This window comes from Artemia franciscana, chromosome 8 (assembly GCF_032884065.1).
Source record: "Artemia franciscana chromosome 8, ASM3288406v1, whole genome shotgun sequence".
NCBI lineage: Eukaryota > Metazoa > Arthropoda > Branchiopoda > Anostraca > Artemiidae > Artemia > Artemia franciscana.
In genome coordinates, this window is record NC_088870.1 from 39,792,648 (window position 1) to 39,812,439 (window position 19,792).

The window sequence follows — 19,792 nt, forward strand, 5'->3', positions numbered from 1 at the left end:
GCACGTGTCACCTGGTGTACATTATTTCAGAGAGAGCGACCCTTCAGTATAAATTTTGAGCTAATCAGAAAAAATTTGTTGGCTTTTTCTTATTCACATTTTTTGTGGAACCATACCCCCAAAACTATTTTCATATTTAAGTTAAGTTCCTTTTGGCCTGGAAACTTAAGACAAGAACAAATTAGGGACCCTTTGCTAGAACGACTTTTTTGATATAATTCAGTAGAGCTATTTAGTAGGACGATTTAGCAAGTCATTCTAGCAACGAACGCAGCTTTGACTTACTTCGTTAACCCCTACATTCTTCCTCTCTGAACTGGGATTTATATATTGAAATAACTGAACTGAAATATTGAAGATACCTTTCATTTCAAGAAAAATTCGTACTAGATAAGAAATCGTGACCAAGAAGAATCATAAAATGGAAATCAACGGCTTCTTTGCAACAAGCCCATTAAAATTGAATTTAAATATTGACAGAAGAAAATTGACATGCTATCAGTTACCATGGAACGTTGAAACTACAGTAGAGATATCTAGATGTTTCTACTGTGGCTGAAACCATGAATAGTTTCCAATATAAATTCTTGCATTTTACTATGCAGATAAGGATAGGCTCGTACAAATGACAATTTTGTGGAGTGGGGCGATAAAATTTAGGTTAATAAGATATTATAATTATAATATAATAATTTAATATAAAATAATAGAATATATAGTGATATAATATATATAAAGCAATATGATATAACAATTATAAATAATAATATAATAATAATAAAAAAAATAATAAAATTTAGATTCGGGAGTATGGCCAGCAATAAAAAATTATAATTTGAATAAGAAATGTCCCGACATTCAAAAAAATTTTGGGGATGAGGGACCTGACTCCAAGACCCCTCCCGGCAAACTTATCTTGACTTAGGTCGTCTAGCCTTGCGTTTTTCTTGGCTATTCAGCAATGAAGTCACAACACCAAGGTTTTACACAGGAAGGGGCTTTGTAGGTATGAATCCCCCTGTCAAAAATACACTGTCGAGCTCCCTCTATATTTTCTTAAATTGACGCTTCTGGAGGAGTACCCGCCAATAAAAATGGAGCATTTCCCACTCAGCTTCGTTAAACTTCAAATGACTAGTGAAAAACACATATCAGTCAGAAAAAGGGGATTTAATCATCTTTTCTTCGACAAAAGAAACGTGTATAGAAGCGATATAGCTTTTTCTAGCAATACTCTACGTCACTCAGACCATGGGCTAAGTAGAGCCGTATATATGGAATTAATACAAATGAACAAAAATTCTTTGTGCCTCTTCTAAATATAACACTTGTATGGCTGGTGTGCAGCATCTTGTGCCCGTGTGGCGGTGGCAGCCTTTGTGCAGCAGTGGGCTATTTTTCGGGAGGTAGTGACAGTAGTTTAAAATTAAAAACAACTCTGACTGTGTTTTTAATTTTTGGAAATTTAAAGACTAGGTTAGAATACCACTGTATTCAGCGCTAGGGTGTAGATACTGGGGCATCGATCGATTATTTTTATTTCCACGGTTTTCCAAAATGTCTAATTCACCAATTTTATTATGAGAACTAATGTTTTCACCCTTCTAGAAAAAGTTCTTGATCTAAAAGGCGTTATGTAACAGAACAAAAATCTACAGGTGTGTGAAAAAATGGAAAAAACTTCTTGAGCATTTTGATTGTTATTAACGAAAAGCTGGTTATCACTGTTTATCAAGAGATGTTTTTCCCTGGTCTTGAAGGTAAGAAACCAATGCCCTAAGAATCACCATGGTCGAGTCTTAGTAGAAGTTTGTTTATTGGTCAAAATTCAAATTTATCGGTCAAAATTTTACATGTGGATTTAACTCGAGGGACTAGAGCTGAAATTCCCTTTTATTATTATTATTATTATGTTTTTAAGCTTTTGCTGAGTGATGGGAACATTTTTTTATAAATCACTGAGTCTTTCCAACTCTTTCTCTCCTTCCCCCTCTTTTTATATGAATAAGAGTCTGTTTCGTGATTTGTTGTATATGAGTTATGTTTATTATTTGCGAAACAGTGTTTTTTGTTTATAATGCGTATCTTTCCTCTTTTACAAATCATGGAGCCTGTGCAGGGGTCTATGTATTACTTGTCATTGTATTTCTATAATTTTTGTTTGAAGATTTATCTTATTTTTCAGCATGGATGATCTTCATTTCGAAAACCCTGACCTGGAGCAAGAACTCAAACTTAGGAATCTCTTCGATTTGAGAACCAAGGAATTAATTGAATCAGAAGAAAGCTACTTAAAGTATTTACATCGACTGAGAGATGCTTTCAAAAATGAAAGAGACTTCGCTAGCTGTTTCTTTGGTAACTTTTATGATGTCATTCATATTTCAGAAAAATTCCTCGGAAGCCTCTATAAATGTAAAAATAAGGATATGGAGCTATCTGAGTCATTATCTCGTTATGTAAAATCTCTCCACTTTGTTTACAAAGAATATTGTGTTGATTATGACGAAAATATAGCTAGACTTAGAAAAATATATGAAACAGATTCTAAGAAATTGCTTGAGGAGAGACTTAATTTATTGAGAAAGGATTCACCTGTTGGTAATTTAGAGTCCATTCTTATAATGCCTGTGCAAAGAATTATGAGGTATCCCATGCTTCTAGCTGAAATAGTTGAAGTGGCAGAGAAGGGTGATGAGAAGAATAAGTTGAATGACCTACTTCAAGTAAGTTATTAAAGTACTAGATTAGGAACTATGTTGAAGTACTAGATTAAAGATACTAGAACAAAGAAACAAGAAACTAGGTAGGGAAGTACTAAGGATAGGGAAAATGAAACCGGATTCCTGAATTGCTTAAGTAAAAATATTCACCACCATATTTATCTTTAAAAATTAGGAAAAATCCACAGTTCAATATTTGATGAAATCCATTCATTTTCTCCCGTGGTTAAATAAAAAAACTAGTTTTTTTAACTGAAAGTAAGGAGTGACATTAAAACTTAAAACAAACAGAAATCACTCCGTATATGAAATGGGTTGTTCCCTCCGCTTTTGTTCTTTTTAAGTTTTAATGTCGCTCCTTACTTTCTGCTAAAAAAAACTCGTTTTTTTTATTTAATTTCTGAACGTTTTTGAATCAATGCATGTTTGATTTGATCTCCGTACATAAATTATTAAAATGAAATTTGCACATTAATTCTTTTTTTTGACTAAATTGCTTTTTCTTAGTTTTGATCAGACGATTTTGAGAAATAAGGAGCGGGGAAGGAGTCGTAGTTGCCCTCCAATTTTTCGGTTACTTATAAAGGCAACTAGAAATTTTAATTTTTAACGAACGTTTTTATTAGTAAAAAATATACGTAACTTAAGAATTTAATTACGTAACAAACTTTTATATTCTTATATTTTTGATTATATATATGATGGGGTTTGTCCCCTCGTTAATACCTCGCTCTTCACACTAAATCTTAAGTTTTGTCCCAATTCTTTAAGAATGACCTTTAAATGACGGAAAAATACTTTAGCATAAAGAGCGAAGTATTTATCTCCTCCTAAATACCTCGCTCTTTATGCTAAAGTATTTTTAGAACCCCTCATATGCGTAATAATCTCTGTCTGTTTTAAGTTTTAATGCTACTCCTTACTTTCAATTGAAAAAACTTTTTCTTGTTTATATTTTCGTTGTTTTTTTTTAATAGTAATGCTAGAAAATCCTGCGCCTTTTTCATTGAATTTCTCTTCCCCCATGAATTATTCCTCCAAAGAAAGATCCTCCCACATAGCCCCCTCCCCTCAACCCCATACCCAAACCAAAAAAATCCCCCTGAATGCGTCGGTACACTTACCAATAACCATTACTGTATGTAAACATTGGTCAAAATTTGTAACTTGCAGCCCCTCCCCCAGGGACTGTGGGGAGTAAGTCATACCCAAAGACATAGTTATTATGGTTTTCGAATATGCGGAACAAAATGGCTATCTCAAAATTTTGATCCATTGACTTTGGGAAAAAAATGAGCGTGGGAGGGGGCCTAGGTGCCCTCCAGTTTTTGGTCACTTAAAAGGGGCACTAAAATTTTTCATTTCCTTTAGATTGATCCCTCTTGCAACGCTCCTGGACTACTTGGCCGATACAATGACCTGGGAAAAAAAACAACAACAAACAAACAAATAAACACGCACCCGTGATCTGTCTTCTGGCAAAAAAAAAAAATACAAAATTTCACATTTTTGTAGATTGGACCTTGAAATTTTATTCTAAAGGGTTCTCTGATACGTTGAATGTGATGGTGTGATTTTCCTTAAGATTCTATGACTTTTAGGGGGTGTTTCCCCCTATTTTCCAAAATAAGGCAAATTTTCTCAGGCTCGTAACTTTTGATGACAAGGACTGAATTTGATGAAACTTATATATTTAAAATCAGTATAAAAATCCGATTCTTTTGATATATCTCTTAGCATCGAAGCTCCGTTTTTTAGAGTTTCGTTTACTATTCATCCGGGTCGTTCCTTACTACAGTTCGTTACCACGAACTGTTTGAAAATACCAAAATTAGGAAATGTTCAATATCTAGAGGAAAGGACCATTAATCGATTCAAATTTTATTAAAGAATAAAACTTCTATCATTTAAAAAAATCCTAAATATATTAAATTGGGCCCATCTGGATTTAAAGCATTGATCTATCTATCTAACTATCTTATCTATGTCACGATCTATCTATCATGTGTGTCACATTTTGTATAATTATATGAATTAATTTTATGACATTATGTGCTTTATTAAGTTTGTTTTTGTTTAGCAATTGATATGTTTTTTTTTCATTGTTATGTTATGCACCATTTTTTGATATGCGTGTTATTATCATACGCTTTTATTTTGTGTATTTTTTTTTATCTCTTTGCCATGGCTCAAAGGGGCTTTTACTAGAATAAATATATATCTATCTATAAAACAAAAGCAGGATTTTGCCACCAAAATTCTACATGTGTTGATAAGGATGTTAGGGAAGAAACTGATAAGATAAATCCGCCTGGTTCTGCTGAACCAGGATAAGTCCATCTGCCTTAGAAGCTGTATTGTTCTCAGCTGTTAGACTGTGATAATCAAAAGTGCGACATACATCATTTTTGAAAATTTTCAAGAGATAAAGAAAAGAAAAAAGTTTGTCGGTTGTGGTCTTTCAGAAAGATGAAAGTAACAGAGATAAAGGGAACATAGTCTAAACCAACTTTTGCTCTTGCTCTTTTGCTCATGCTCTTTTAAGTAGTATAAAATAAATTTAAATGTTCCGAGCAAATTCAAAATTATTCCATTTTATGGCATATGTCTTCTTTTTCCTCTAAATAAGATACAGCATTCTGTCAAAAGTATTTTAAATGAATTCAAAATTAATCTATTTTTGACGGATGTCTCCTTTTTCCTTGACAAAAGACGGTAAATGCCATTTTAGCTCCATAACTGGCACGTACACAGGCGGAGGTCTCTGGGACTGATCCCCCCAAAATCTCACGTTTTTACTTCCCTCCCCCCAGAACAAATTCCTGTGTACGTGCCTGCTCCGTAAAATAGCCCACTTCTGTCGAAACTGGCGTATGTCTCTTTTTTCACATTCATAACGGTGCAAGATAGGAAAATTCAGGATGTACCATTTGATTCTTCACGACACATATATAACCCATTTCACCAAAATGACATATGTCGCCTTTTAATTACCATATCCTAGCTGTTAACCATCCTTATTTATTTGTTGTTGTTGCTCGTGTCGCTGGTAGAATTTAGGTTAAAACTTCAATTTAACAAACAAAAAGTTGTTTTGGATTTGCTTTTCTATTAATAAAAACAAAAATCAGAGGGAAATATCTTATGTTCGTTTTGATATAGTGATGAGGTTGTTATAACTAAGTGATGCAAATTTATATCAAAGTAAATTCTGTTATTTAAAACACACTTTTTTATACTGGTTGATTTTGTTTCTGTCTTTTATCATTAAATTATCTAACGTTTTCTGTTTCCTTTATTATATATTATTATAGATTTGTACTTTCTTCCAGTGGTTTTTAAGAATAAAAGACAATTGGAAAATATATATCAAACGCCCTAAATGTCAATTAAGTGACCTTCTTTCCATTATTTTTCTGGCTATTGGATTTGGAACAATCTCAGGGAATCTCTGATATTCTCTTGTTTAGGAACTAACCAATATATCCTTAAAAGTCACTTTAGTTTTTATGTCCATTGAGCTTCCTCCCAGTGATTAATGGAAAGCATTTTCAGCAGGGGTAGATCAAAGGGGTCGAGGGAGGAAGAAGGGTGACCACTCTTTTTGTTGTTTTTTTTTTTTTTTAGTTTTAGCATGTTTTTATGATTGTGTCGTTCCAAAACGCAGGTCATCTAAATTCTTGGCTGGCAGTCAAATCTAAATAGCCGTCTCCGTCAAAAATCCTGGATCCATCTCTATCCAACAGCATATTAATCAATATTTGTTTGTATTTGATTTATTTTACCAATGAAATATCATGGGGACTAAGAAATAAAAGCGAGTGAACAAACAAGGTCGTACTACTCTATTTGTTAGTAGCCTATATGCTACCGCTTAGGGACCCCTAAGCTTGGGCAGTATTTGGGATCATTATAGTGTTTTTATGGGCACACCAAGAAAGGTAAATTTTAAAAGGTAGGAAGGGGAGAATGTCCCCTCCCTCTAATTGGGGCTTCTGTGTTCAAGGGGCTTCATATATTAATCCAATTTCGAAAGGAGAGGAAGACATGCAACATGCCTATGGATTAGAAAATAGAAATTGACGTTGAGATTTTTGTTATAAAAGCCACCCAATAAAGTATCAAAGCTCATTATCAAACATGCAGTTTGATTTCATTCGGTATGTCTGTCATGAAGGAGTGACTTGGCTGGTTTGGCCCTGGCACCAAATTAGGCCTAGACGAAACATGCATGCCTAAATAGCTTTAGCAAATAGCCAACATCGGAATAGTAGAAAGGATAGACAGCTCAAAATAAACTAGAGTGGATTTATACAATACGGGAAATTTTGAAGTTGTTCTTGTAAAGTAATCAAAGCAAAAGTTTAAAACAAAGTGGGATAAAAGAGAAATGCATTCTCGAGGAATGCAAAAAAAGTGCAAGAACTTAAAATTGTGTAGTGCCCCACGACAAACTAACGATCTCCTGGAGACAGAGGTTTTTTTCAAACTTTCACTCCCCCCAAAAATATTGAGAGGATCCAACCTCCCTCGAAAAAAAAATTCAAAAGGTGTTTGTGGTAACATCGATCAACCTTTAGTTGGAGCAATTGATATAGTTAAAAAGTGCGTCAATTTTCTAAAAAAAAATACTATGTTCTGTGTCTGGTTCCGACACTTAAGTCAAGCCTTTTCGAGCACCAAACCAATGAAAGTTGATGAGATAATTAGTTTTAATTGATCATTTAATAAAATGGAAGCTAATTTTAACTATGAATAAATAATTATTTTTAGTTTCAGGTCACCATTAAGAAAAAAATGCAGGTGAGAAAAATAATTTGAAGCGTTTTCCTCATGAAATTTCCTTATCTTTGGTGATAAGGAAACACAGTAATAGATTGGAATTGCGTCGACATTCTAAAGTAGTATTTACAAATAACAGTTTTAAGTGAAACTAAATTTTATAGGAGATGAAAGGGATTGTGGAGGATATAAATGAAGAAAAGCTGAAACAAGAAATGTCAGAAGTGTGCCTCAGGAGTAATGCTTCAACAGTGGCGAGAATATCGAGCGTCCTCTACGATTTTACTCATTTGGATGATGAGAATAAGCTACTATCAGAGCCATCTACCGATTTCCAACAGAAAATGCAGGAATTTAACAAGCTCTATGAGCATATTCGAAGATTTTTTAAGAAAGTTAAAAAAGTAAGTCACTTTTTCATAATTTTCACATTCCTTTAGTTGAATAGACATTGACTATGGGGGCCACCATTGACTATGGGGGTATGCAAGTTTGGGGGCCGCCTCTCTAAAGTGAACAAAGTTTTAAGATGTCCCTTAAAGTTTCCGGGCAATTTACCCTTTTCGTACTAGCTAACAGCCCCCTTCCCCGTGCCACAGTGTATGTTCCTTCAACGTAAACTCCTAGGTGTGTGCCTGCTGTGATGGATCATTTCGTCGACTTTTTCTGCCGGAATAACGTGACTAACATGTACAGAAAATACCAGTAAGAAACGAACAAAAAAAAATTAATAAATAAGAAGTATTAGCTGTCATAGATTCTTTGTCGATGCTGATAGCATTGAAACTGGTCCCCCTTTTTCGCTGCACTGTCACTTTAAATACTGTGCTTCCAATGCTTCAACAATTTTGTCCATTGGGGGTCGGGGGGGGGGGGGGTTAGTTGTACTGGAAAAGAATTTTAAAATTCTATTAACAGAAATTTTCTGATTGTACCCAAATAAGGATTCTGTTATATTAGTGTTTAGTCAGAAAAAGAATCCTTCATCAAAATTATTGAATGTCCATGGAACAGCAAGCCTGTTCTTTAAACGGAACCCTAACCTTCTCTTGTTCCCTTCTCTTCTCCGCTCTGGAAGTGACACCAACAGGCACTGTTTTTGAACCCAGGTGGCACTTCACTGCGGTGCCATTGCAGCAAATTAAAAAGCAAAAAACACGTAGATATGAACATTAGTTTTCAAATGATCCGTTAGTGATCTTTCTATAATTAGTACTGGCACTAAAAGAGAGACACATCACTAATAACCATGCAAAAAAAAACGGTTTTCCTTTTTTTTATAATTTGGGGGTGTAAACTTCTACTGTACGGTATTCAATTATGTTGATTTCAATGGTCAACTTTCTATTTCATTTTGAGCCCATTTTTAAATAGTTTCAGGCTCTTTTTTTGAAATTCTCAAACTTTTTTTCCTAATTACATGTAGTTTTTCTGTGCAGCCATGATAATTGTTTTAGTTTCTGAAGAAACGCTTATGGGAAATTTTTTTCACTTGACAGTATCTTAGAAACTGCTGGTTACTATGCCCTTCTATTTAAACGAACAGAAACTATTGCATTTATGAGGGGGACGTCCTCTTATCAACCCTGGCTCTTTGCGCAAAAGTTGACTTGGAGTCCTAATTCTTTAAAAACGACTGGTCAGAACACAAAAACAGTTTAAATGGAATGAGAAGTATTTTAAGGCACAAATTTTGACTTTTTTTTTTAACGACAGGTGTGGGTCAAACATTATAATTGACTAGCTACCTTTGGATGCAATTTACTTTCTAGTGAAACCTTGGAAAAAATGGGCGTGGAAGGGAGCTAGCTGCCCTCTGATATTTTTTGTAACTTTAAAAAGGTACTAGAACTTTTGATTTCCGATTAAATGAGCCCTTTTCCGATATTTTAAGATAACTGGTTTGATACTATTACCCCTAGGAAAAACAAACAAACAAAAAACAAATAAACACTTCAAAGCCATCGTTTATAACTCCAATACCTAATAAAATAATTATAACAAAAACTAAACTCTTAGGGGTCACACTGACGACCAATTTGAAATGGGAGGCCCACGCTTGTTCCACTATTAAACAGGGCTGTGCATCTCTGTCCCTCCTTAAGCTATTTGCTAAATATTAATGTCCAAAAGCACATATACCCCTCCTTTATATATCTTTTATCCGTCCACTGCTTGAGTGGAGGGTATGCTTGCCCTGTGTGGCGTTTTAGCCTTACGGTTTATCAGTCCGATAGGCTAGAAATTATCTAGAAAAAAGCCCTGAGAATTATTTATGGTCAGGGCAAAGCGCCTTACATTCTCCTCCTCAAGGAATTCCACTTCCGTACCTTGTCAGCCCGACGTGTTACATCTGACATGGGAAGACAGGAATTAAAAAATGCCAGTGTTAATTGGAAGTGTAGCCGTTTGGTGAATTATTTTAATTTTGAAAATTAAATATTTTAAATTAAATAATTATAATTAATTTATTGATAGCTTAATTAATAATTAAATAATTCAATTTAAATTAAACTAAATAAAATTAAAATTAAAATGACTATTTTAATTTAAAAAATTAAAAAAAAATAATTATTTTGTTAATTTTAAGAATTAAAGAACTCATAGAAAGTAGGACATTCGATATGAATGACGTTCTACGGAGCGTGTTCTTTGGTCTCCCTCGGTGACGGGCGCTATGACAAGAATTATTTAAGTCAAAATCAAGTCTGCAAAAATTAGGCCTAAGTTGGCTTAGGAAGATAATTTGTAAACCTCATTGGTTCGGTGTTTATCTGTTTGGTTTTAGTCAAGTTACATTTACATTTCATTTACGTTCATTCATTCATTCATATCCGTGATCTTTCTTCTTGCAAAAGATGCAAAATTCCACATTTTGACATATAGGACCTTGAAACCTTTAGAGTAAGGTTCTCTGATATGCTGAATCTGCCGGTGTGAGTTTCTTCAAGACCATTTAATGTTTTGGGCGTGTTCCTTGAGCTTGAAATTTCTGCAGAAGGATTCTCTGGTACGCTGAATCTGATGGTGTGATTTACGTTAACATTTAATGACTTTTAGGGGTTTTCCCCCCTATTTTCTAAATGAGGCAAATATTCTCAGGCTAATACCTTTTGATGGGTAAGGCTACTCCTAAAAACTTTAAAACATAACTTTGATAACAACAGATACATCAACAGAATTAGCTTTTTAAGCTGATTCCAACTATATAAAATATATATTTGATTACCTTGATCAAAAGGAAAAAAAATCCTTTTTCTAAATCTAATCAATGCAAGAACCGAGGATTAGAGAAAAAGCTTTGTGCCAGCGTTTGTTGAAATCCTAAATGAATGAAAATTGTAATTTGAAGCTTTGTGCCAGCGTTTGTTGAAATCCTAAATGAATGAAAATTGTAATTTGAAGCTTTGTGCCAGCGTTTGTTGAAATCCTAAATGAATGAAAATTGTAATTTGAAGCTTTGTGCCAGCGTTTGTTGAAATCCTAAATGAATGAAAATTGTAATTTGAAGCTTTGTGCCAGCGTTTATTGAAATCCTAAATGAATGAAAATTGTAATTTGAAGCTTTGTGCCAGCGTTTGTTGAAATCCTAAATGAATGAAAATTGTAATTTGAAGCTTTGTGCCAGCGTTTGTTGAAATCCTAAATGAATGAAAATTGTAATTTGAAGCTTTGTGCCAGCGTTTGTTGAAATCCTAAATGAATGAAAATTGTAATTTGAAGCTTTGTGCCAGCGTTTGTTGAAATCCTAAATGAATGAAAATTGTAATGCGTCATGTTAATGTGTCATTTGTTGTGAAAGTTCGTTTTTTAATAAAGTATTATTCGTTCATTCATTCATATCTGTGATCTTTCCCCTTGTAAAAAAAAATGCAAAATTCTACATTTCTATATATATGACCTTGAAACCTTTACAGTAAGGTTCTTCGATATGCTGAATCTGATGGTGCGAGTTTCTTTAAGAACACTTAATGTTTTGGGTGCGTCCTCCCTTTTCAAAAATTGGGCAGATTTCCTCAGGCTCGCCATTGTTGATGGGTAGTATTAAACTTGATGAATTTTATGTATTCTGAATAAACATCGAAATTCGATTCCTTTGATGTATTCATCAAACAGTTCGTGGTAACGAATTGCAGTAAGGAGCGACCCGGCTCAAATAGTAACCAAAACTCAAAAAATTGAATTTTGATACCAATAGCAACAGCAAAAGAATTGCATTTTAAAGCTGATTTTAGATATACAAGTTTCATCAAGTTTAGTCTTACCCATCAAAAGTTACGAGCCTGAGAAATTTTGCCTTATTTTAGAAAACAGGAGGAAATACCCCCTAAAAGTGATAGAATATTAAAATTACACCATCAGATTTAGCGTATCAGAGAACCCTATTGTAGAAGTTTCAAGCTCCTATCTACAAAAATGTGGAATTTTGTATTTTTTGTCAGAAGGCAGATCACGGATGCGTCTTTATTTGTTTTTTTTTCCAGGGGTGATCGTAGCGACCCAGTGGTCCTAGAATGTTGCGACAGGGCTCATTCTAACGGAAATGAAAAGTTCTAGTGCACAAAAAATTGGAGGGCACCTAGGTCCCCTCCCACGCTAATTATTTTCCCAAAGTCAACGGATCAAAATTCTGAGATAGCCATTTTATTCAGCGTAGTCGAAAAACCTTATAACTATGTCTTTGGGGACGACTTACTTCCCCACAGTCCCCAAGGGAGGGGCTAAAAGTTGCAAACTTTGACCAGGGCTTACATATAGTAATGGTTATTGGGAAGTGTACAGACGTTTTTAGGGGGATTTTTTGCTTGGGGGGGTATAATATCTAATATATATTACATCCAAGACCGAAACTCAGGACAAAAATCCTAAGATGTTCAGGAAATTCCCAGTTGATGGGAATACTGAGCAACTGATGACCATAATCTTATTTCGCTACATTCATGATAGAGAAAAAAATTTGCTCAATTGCTGAAAAAAGTTTGAATACTATAGAGTAAAATATAAAAGCTGTTTATAGCAGAATATGGCCTATCTTGGACTTTTTCAATCTAGCAGTTAAAATTAAGATCGGTAACAGATCGTGACTGATACTTCCACTCAATCATCATAGCAGTGATAATGAACTCGGCCAACCCACAAGTTTTTAAAAAAAAAGTAGTTAAAATTTAATAAAAGGGATCATGTTTTTCACACAGATTCATCGGGGTAAGATTTTTTTTTATCAAGATTGAGGTAAGCCATTATGCCTTTCACTTAAATCGCAAACAACCAAATAAGAAACATGGAATTCAAACCATAAATTATATCTGTCCTAATTATACCGGTAGAACAACTATTACTAACAATTTCACCGGCACCCTGAGCTGTTTTAGACCTACACAGCAGCTTCACTATCTACACCCTCCCATGAACTCCTAGTTTCCTTTAAATTTATTCTTATTACCCCTTCATATCCCACTCGGGTAAAATCTGCTACTATTAAATATGTACTAATCAATGCAGCCCTTCAACAGCACCTAAAGTTACTATCAACCTCAGCCTCCCAAGAAGAGAAGATCGAGAAAAAGGTTTCATTAAAAAGTAAATCAATCATTTCGTCGTAACGAACTGTAAGTAAGTAGCGATGCGGATCAATGGTAACTAAAACTCAAAGAAACAGAGTTTTGGTAACATTTAAATAAATAAATCAAGTTTTTTTTAACTGAAAGTATGGAGCGACATTAAAACTTAAAACGAACAGAAATTACTTCGTATATGAAAGGGGCTGCTTCCTCTCTTTACGCTAAAGTTTGACTTTCTCTCAACTCTTCTTTTTAAAACAGTAAAGAACTTTGGCGTAAAGAGCGGGGCGTTGATGAGGAAGCAGCCCCTTTCATATACGAAGTAATTTCTGTTCGTTTTCAGTTTTAATGTCGCTCCTTACTTACAGTTAAAAAAACTTGTTTTTTTATATTTAAGTTCTGAACAATTTTGAATCAATGCATGTTTTGATTTTGGCTCTCCGCAGAGGAATAATTAAAACGAAATTTGCATATATTTTTTTTGGCTAAATGGCTTTCTCATAGTTTTGATCGAATGATTTTGAGAAAAAAGAGCGGGGGAGGAAACCTAGTTGCCCTCCGATTTTTTGGTTACTTAAAAAGGACTTTGGAACTTCTAATTTTTTACGAATCTTTTTAATAATAAAAGATATACGGAACTTATAAATTTGCTTACGTAACGAACTTTTGTATTCTCATGTTTTTATTACATATATTAAGGGGTTTACCCCCTCGTCAGTACCTCGCTCTTTAAACTAAAGCTTAAATTTTGTCCCAATTCATTAAGAATCACCCCTTAATCACAAAAACCGTAGAATAAATAGTTGAAATTACTAAAAATACTTTAGCTTAGAGAGAGGTATTAGGAGGAGGCGAGTCCCTCATATGCGTAATAATTTCTGTTCGTTTTAAGTTTTAATGCTGTTCCTTACTTCCAGTTGGAAAAACATTTTCGTATTTATTTTTTCAATGTTTTTTTTTAAATAATGCTAGAAAATCCTGCGCTCCCTTCATGGAGGTATTCTTCCTCCATGACAGATTCCTCGATGGAAATTACCCCCGACATATCCCCCTCTTATCAATCGGTCCACTCCTTAGGAGTTCCCTCAACGTCTTCAGGTTTTAGTTTCGAGCGTCTGTCTTGTAATTAGTATTTATTAAACAGCATATATGTATACCCTCAGTACACTGAGGGTACTCAGTATACTCTGTAAACAGTATACCCTCAAACAGTAGGCCTATATATGCATGATCACCGTTTAACTTCTTGGGATTTGTTTTAAAAACTTGGATTTTTTTCTAATTTAATTCCTTAATTTTGGTAAATTCTTAGTGGTAGTCCTGTAGTTGTTGACTCTAGTCTGCCTTGAAATTTTGACGTGGACATATATACAGCCGGGCTATTGGCCCTAATCCTTCCTTAAGTAATTACAATGCATCATATTTTCTGTTCGCTTCTGTTTAATCTTTTTTGAAGTTTTAGCCTGGAATGTTATTTCTACGAAATAAATCATAACCAGATGATTATTTGTTTTTAATATATTTTGTTTTATGTTGATTTATATATTATTTTTTTTACTTTATGCGGTTGTCTTTAAAAATTTTCATTTCAGTTTATTCTTAAATAAGAATTTCTTTACAATATAGGCGTGTACGTAGCGGGGCTTTGGGGAAGTGCTTCTTCCTCGAATTTCGGTATGTGTACGATTTATCTTATAACGTATAACATTTTCCATTGTGTCCATTTAGTGTTTTATTTTTATTTTTAGCCGGAAATTTCAGCCTTCATAGTGAACTATCCCCGAATGATATTTTTTATCTTGTAGATGGAGCAAGAAATGATTTCTTACTCAAAATCTCAACTGTCTTTGGCTCTATCCATCCAAGAATATGTGGAAGATGACAACCCTGTCTACACAGCCTTTGTAAACACTAGTAGACAATTCAATCAAGAAGTTAAAACATTTGTTGAAAAGTCACTAAATGAATCTGTAACTAAACATATTGATGAACTAATCAGCATTTTTGAAGAGGTTGATAAACTTATCAAAACAAGAGAATCATTACTCATGGAGTTCAAGCAAGCAACTTTAGTAAAATCCATTTCTCAAGATGCATCATCTCAGTACAAAGTAAATGATTCAGTTCGGTCATATAGTTATGTTCAGTTACAGCTATCAAACGAGCTACCAGTATTTTTGAAAATGGCAACTGAATTAGTGCTTAAACTAGGGAAAAGAAAGTTGGAACTGAGGAAAAAATTTCTTGCCATGCAAGCTGCTTCTGCTTACAAATTAGCAGCATATACTGGCATATCTGACTCTTTAATTGATGATATTGAAGCAAGGTATGAAGAAAGTGTAAGAAATTCAAGGTCAAAACTTGACAACTTTGCTTTTGTAAAAGAAAATAAGGAACAGTCCCAACTAGATTTAACAGCTAGTTTCCGCAGATATGAGATTTCAAATGCTAAGCCTTATACAGCTATTTGTGACTACGAAGCGAAAAACGGAGAAATTCGAGTTACAAAAGGGGAAATGATCTATTTAATAAAGAAGAAAGGGGACATGTCAAAAATTTCATTTGGTGACAATGTTGGATTTGTCCCGACTTGTATTTTAAGACCTTATAATCAATATGTTGATAAAAAACCAAGCTTGCGTGTCAATAAAGTAAACAGCAGACCGATAAATGATAAGCAAGTGGAGATAAGTGAACAGGATATAACAGCAACCTTTTTTAGTAGTCCACCTCCTTATGAATCCTTATACCCGGATCTTCCAAAGAAACATAATATCGATTCGAATGACATTGTTTCAAGTCACGTGCCAAATAATTGTGACTTGGTGAACAAAATGGTTCTAAAAGATTTTCCTATTCAGGAGGTGAGAAATGATGAGTATTTAGTGAGCAATGGTAGTGACGATAATAATGAAAATAGTGAAAGTTTAGAGACTGCATGTGATGCTGAAATTGGTATCGAGGAAGACTCTCAATTGGTGGATTGTAAGAGGCAACCTGTTCCACAGCCACGGTACTTAAAGGCTCGGCCAACACCAGCACCAAGGAAGCTTCTTAATATTCACTCTATGGATGAGGCTTTAATTAAGACTCAGGAGAAAGAACAAAAATAATGTTTTAAAAGTAACAATTTTTTTTTTTACTGGAGTTGAATGAATTGAACACATAATTTATAGTACCTATCTAACTTTTATAAGGTGGAAAGCCAATGGTGTCAGTATTTTTGTTGTTGTTGTTTTTGAGAATTAAAAAGTTTAATTGCTTCGTTAATAGTATTCTCTGATGTAAATTTATAACTAGTTCTACTTTGGGAATGTCGATTTATGATGGTGACAAAAGATTTTTCAAAAAAAAAATATATATATATTGTCATTCTGTTACATGTGATGAAACTAAAGTTGGTCCTTTAGTGCCCAGATCAAGTCTCTTTGAATATAAAAATGGTGCAAAAGCTTTTTAGTTTTGGCACTCAAGAAACATAAAGGCCTCTAAACTCGTAAGGCACTGACAGCTAATATCCATGCTTTGAAAAATCAATAAAGTAGCATAGCTGATGGACATTGCGCCACGGCATAAGCCACGCCGCGCGCAAAAAAATTTGCGCATGTGTAATTTAGAAATGACTGAGTAAATTAATTCGGAACTTTCAGGAAATGATAAGGGGGATGATCAAAAAGGCAACATTTGAATGCTAATGCCACTACTTTAACTATCGCCACAACTACTGCTACCCTTACTACTACCACACTACTTCATTTCTAACATTGAGTAAATCAAAAGACGCCAAGTGCATGTACATTGTCAAAAAAGCATATTTCAAGAATTGATTTGGGTATTAAGTTAGAACTTTCAGACACTGCTTAAAGGGGAAGGCAATATGTACACACTGCTACTAAAACTACTATCACTGCTAGGCCTATATTTACTACTATTGTTACTATTTAAACTACTACTTCTATTGCAACTACTTGTAAGGCTAAGAGCATTGAAAAGAAAATTTCAAGAAGCATATGAACATTCAGGTTTTCAAAAAGGATATATCATCAATGTCATAGCAAAGACTAATGGCATTAAGTTGAAACTTCCAGGACTTGATGAGAGGGATGTTCTACTGACCAATATACAGTATGGTAATATTACTCCTGCTGCTAGTACTACCGTTATTATTATTAACAGTAATCTCAACACTACTACTCTGACTACTATTACAACTTTGCCTACAGTTTAACTTTCGCCAAACTTTCGGCCAACAGTTTAGTATACATATACTAATATATACCCCTTAAAGTTCTAATAATTTTTAATTTATTAAAGTTAAAAAAGTTAAAACATTTTGAGCGTATTTTGTTTATTTAAATCATAAAATAAATAACCGAGTCAAGCTCAAAACGAGCAACAACTTAAAAGGAGTAGGACTGGCAGCAACCGTGTCTTCTCAAGACCAGAACATAATTTGCACTTGACTAAAAAAAATAAAAAAAATATTAACCCTGGATTTCCAGTTTAATTCACATGCTCTGATATTCATTCCTTAATTTCTTAATACTTCTTTATTTATTGAAGTCAGAAAAGTGAAAACGCTTAAAATGTATTTTGTTTTCAGTAAAGTTCAAACTATGTTCTGGTTTTGAGAAGGCGTGGGGGTTACCAGCCCTACTCATGTTAATTTTTGCTCGTTTTGAGTTTAACTCGGTTATTTGTTATAGTTTTTGTTTTTGTTCCACTGGGACATATTTTCTGGGGTTTGGCGGGGGTTAAACTCCAACCATCTCTCGGAGGGGTGGTAAATAAACTTCTGTCACAGGACTCTTCTTTTGCTTTTGGCTTACAAGTGTAGGTTATCTCATATGCCGATTGTAAATCTTTCTTGTTTTACCCATAATAGTGCTGTAATAGGGCATAGTAAGTTTTGTAATAGTGTTCGATACTTTTGGCCTAGTGGTTTCGTCGATTTGGGCTATAAGTTCTGCCGAAAATATGGCAGCTATGTCATGCACTTGTTATGAAAGATGTCAGTTAATTAGACAATACGAGAGGATTTTTAATCTGACAATAACGGATTTCTTTTTCTGGTGTTGAAACATTAGCAACCGTTGGAGTTAAAAAGTAATAAGATAATATGCTATTTAACCAAACTGGCAATGTAAACCTTACGTTTATCCAACATTTCGAAATTTAGCAAGTCTAAAATTTCTAATACCGGGAATAAAAGGTTCACTACAAATAAGAATTTGGCAACTACCCCCTTCCCTAATATTAAGAGTCTAAAGCTTACTGCGTAATTGGCGCTTTACTGAAAACAAATAATGCAAAATTTTCTTTTATACTTATAACAATATCGAAAATAAAATGAAAATTGCAGTGAAAAAAAAAATCCTGAACTAATAAGCGTTCAGCCATCAATTTTATTATACATCAAATATTCATGTTTTATTAGTTCTTTCCAAGACTGTTCAAGACACATATGGTTTTCGGTAGAGCGCCAATGTCGCAGTAGGCTTTATACTTTTACAGCCAGGGAAGGGGGCAGTAGCCACAATCTTGTTTGTTTCATGTTTGATTTGCATATTCAATTGAAGTTTTACTCGTTTTAAGATTTATTTATTCGTTTATATTAGTACCTGTTCTACAAGTATGTTGTTTGCTTTGATTGTTAATCTAGTTTTCGTTCATTTTGGGTTTCATTTATTTCTTAATAGTAATTTCTAGCCGTTTTGAGTTTTATTTACCGAAAATATCGGAAAACGCAGCGGCAAAAACGCTTGGGCCTAGGAGCGTCAAAGCTTTAAATGCGGCTCTGAGCGCGGTAGCAGCAATTTCTCTCCATTCTTCATTTTCTGTGGTTATGTATTTCAAATTTAGGTACTTGTGTATTATTCAGAACTCACTCAATAAGTGAAGTTAGGTTCTTTCGTAAAACAAACTACGATGCAGATACATTTTAATGAAATATTTTATATATAGAGGTGGTTAAGTTAGGTTAAGTTAGGTATTTGCTATAATGCACCCCACCCCTAATGTGCAAATATATAGCTAAAAATTTTGATTAAGCTAATGGAATAAAACAAAAAATTATGAAAATATAATACTTTGTTAGGAAAATTGTAAAATTAAAACTTAGAATTATGTACCCAGAACGCAGAAATGTCGTGAAGAATTGTGTTAAAATCTTCATTTCAATCTCAGTTCAGACACTATCTTCTATCACTATGCGTAGCAAACTAAATTTTTCTCAGCAAAATTCTTGAGTGTGCTCTGAATTGAATCAACTGAATAATGAACAAGTACCAAATATTTAGTTAAAACGTACCTGCATTGTAGTTTGTTTCACCAAAGAACCCAAATTCACTTATGGAGTGTGTTCTGAATAATACACAAGTACCCAAATTTAATACGAAGAGGAAAACTGTCAGAAAAATATCTCATATTTGGCTAAATCGAATATCTAAATCCTAATATCGCAGACCAAAGTATTATAAGCCCTTCAGTGTTCAAATATAAAAAAGTTTTAGCCAGTTCGTCCCAGTATGGTACCAATAGTTTCTAACCTTCCTTTATTCTATACGGTGATGGATTCCATGTTTAGTTCAGAAAGAATATGAGAAACAAATAACTTCTGCGAAATTGGAACAGCGCTCTTCAAGAAAAGCTATTACCCGTAGAGAGAGAATGGATCTCTGAGCTTTCGATAAGCAGGTGTTAGAATCGGAATTGAAACTAGGTCTA

At 34.0% G+C, this 19,792-nt stretch overlaps 2 protein-coding genes across 4 annotated transcripts in view; one reads left to right on the plus strand and one right to left on the minus strand.

The window, feature by feature from the left end:
* The window catches only part of LOC136030415 (dynamin-binding protein-like), a 56,392-nt gene extending 40,056 nt beyond the window's left edge, over positions 1–16,336 (plus strand). For all 3 annotated transcript variants that reach the window (XM_065709380.1, XM_065709378.1, XM_065709379.1), the window contains exons 2-4: positions 2,186–2,726; positions 7,670–7,909; positions 14,872–16,336. In XM_065709380.1, the coding sequence (XP_065565452.1) occupies positions 2,187–2,726; positions 7,670–7,909; positions 14,872–16,179 (2,088 nt within the window). In that variant the 5' untranslated portion in view covers position 2,186 and the 3' untranslated portion in view covers positions 16,180–16,336. The remainder of the gene's footprint in view (positions 1–2,185; positions 2,727–7,669; positions 7,910–14,871) is intronic.
* Positions 1–19,792, minus strand: part of LOC136030416 (uncharacterized protein CG3556-like) — a 173,594-nt gene that overhangs the window by 48,640 nt on the left and 105,162 nt on the right. The gene's annotated exons all lie outside the window — the stretch shown is intronic.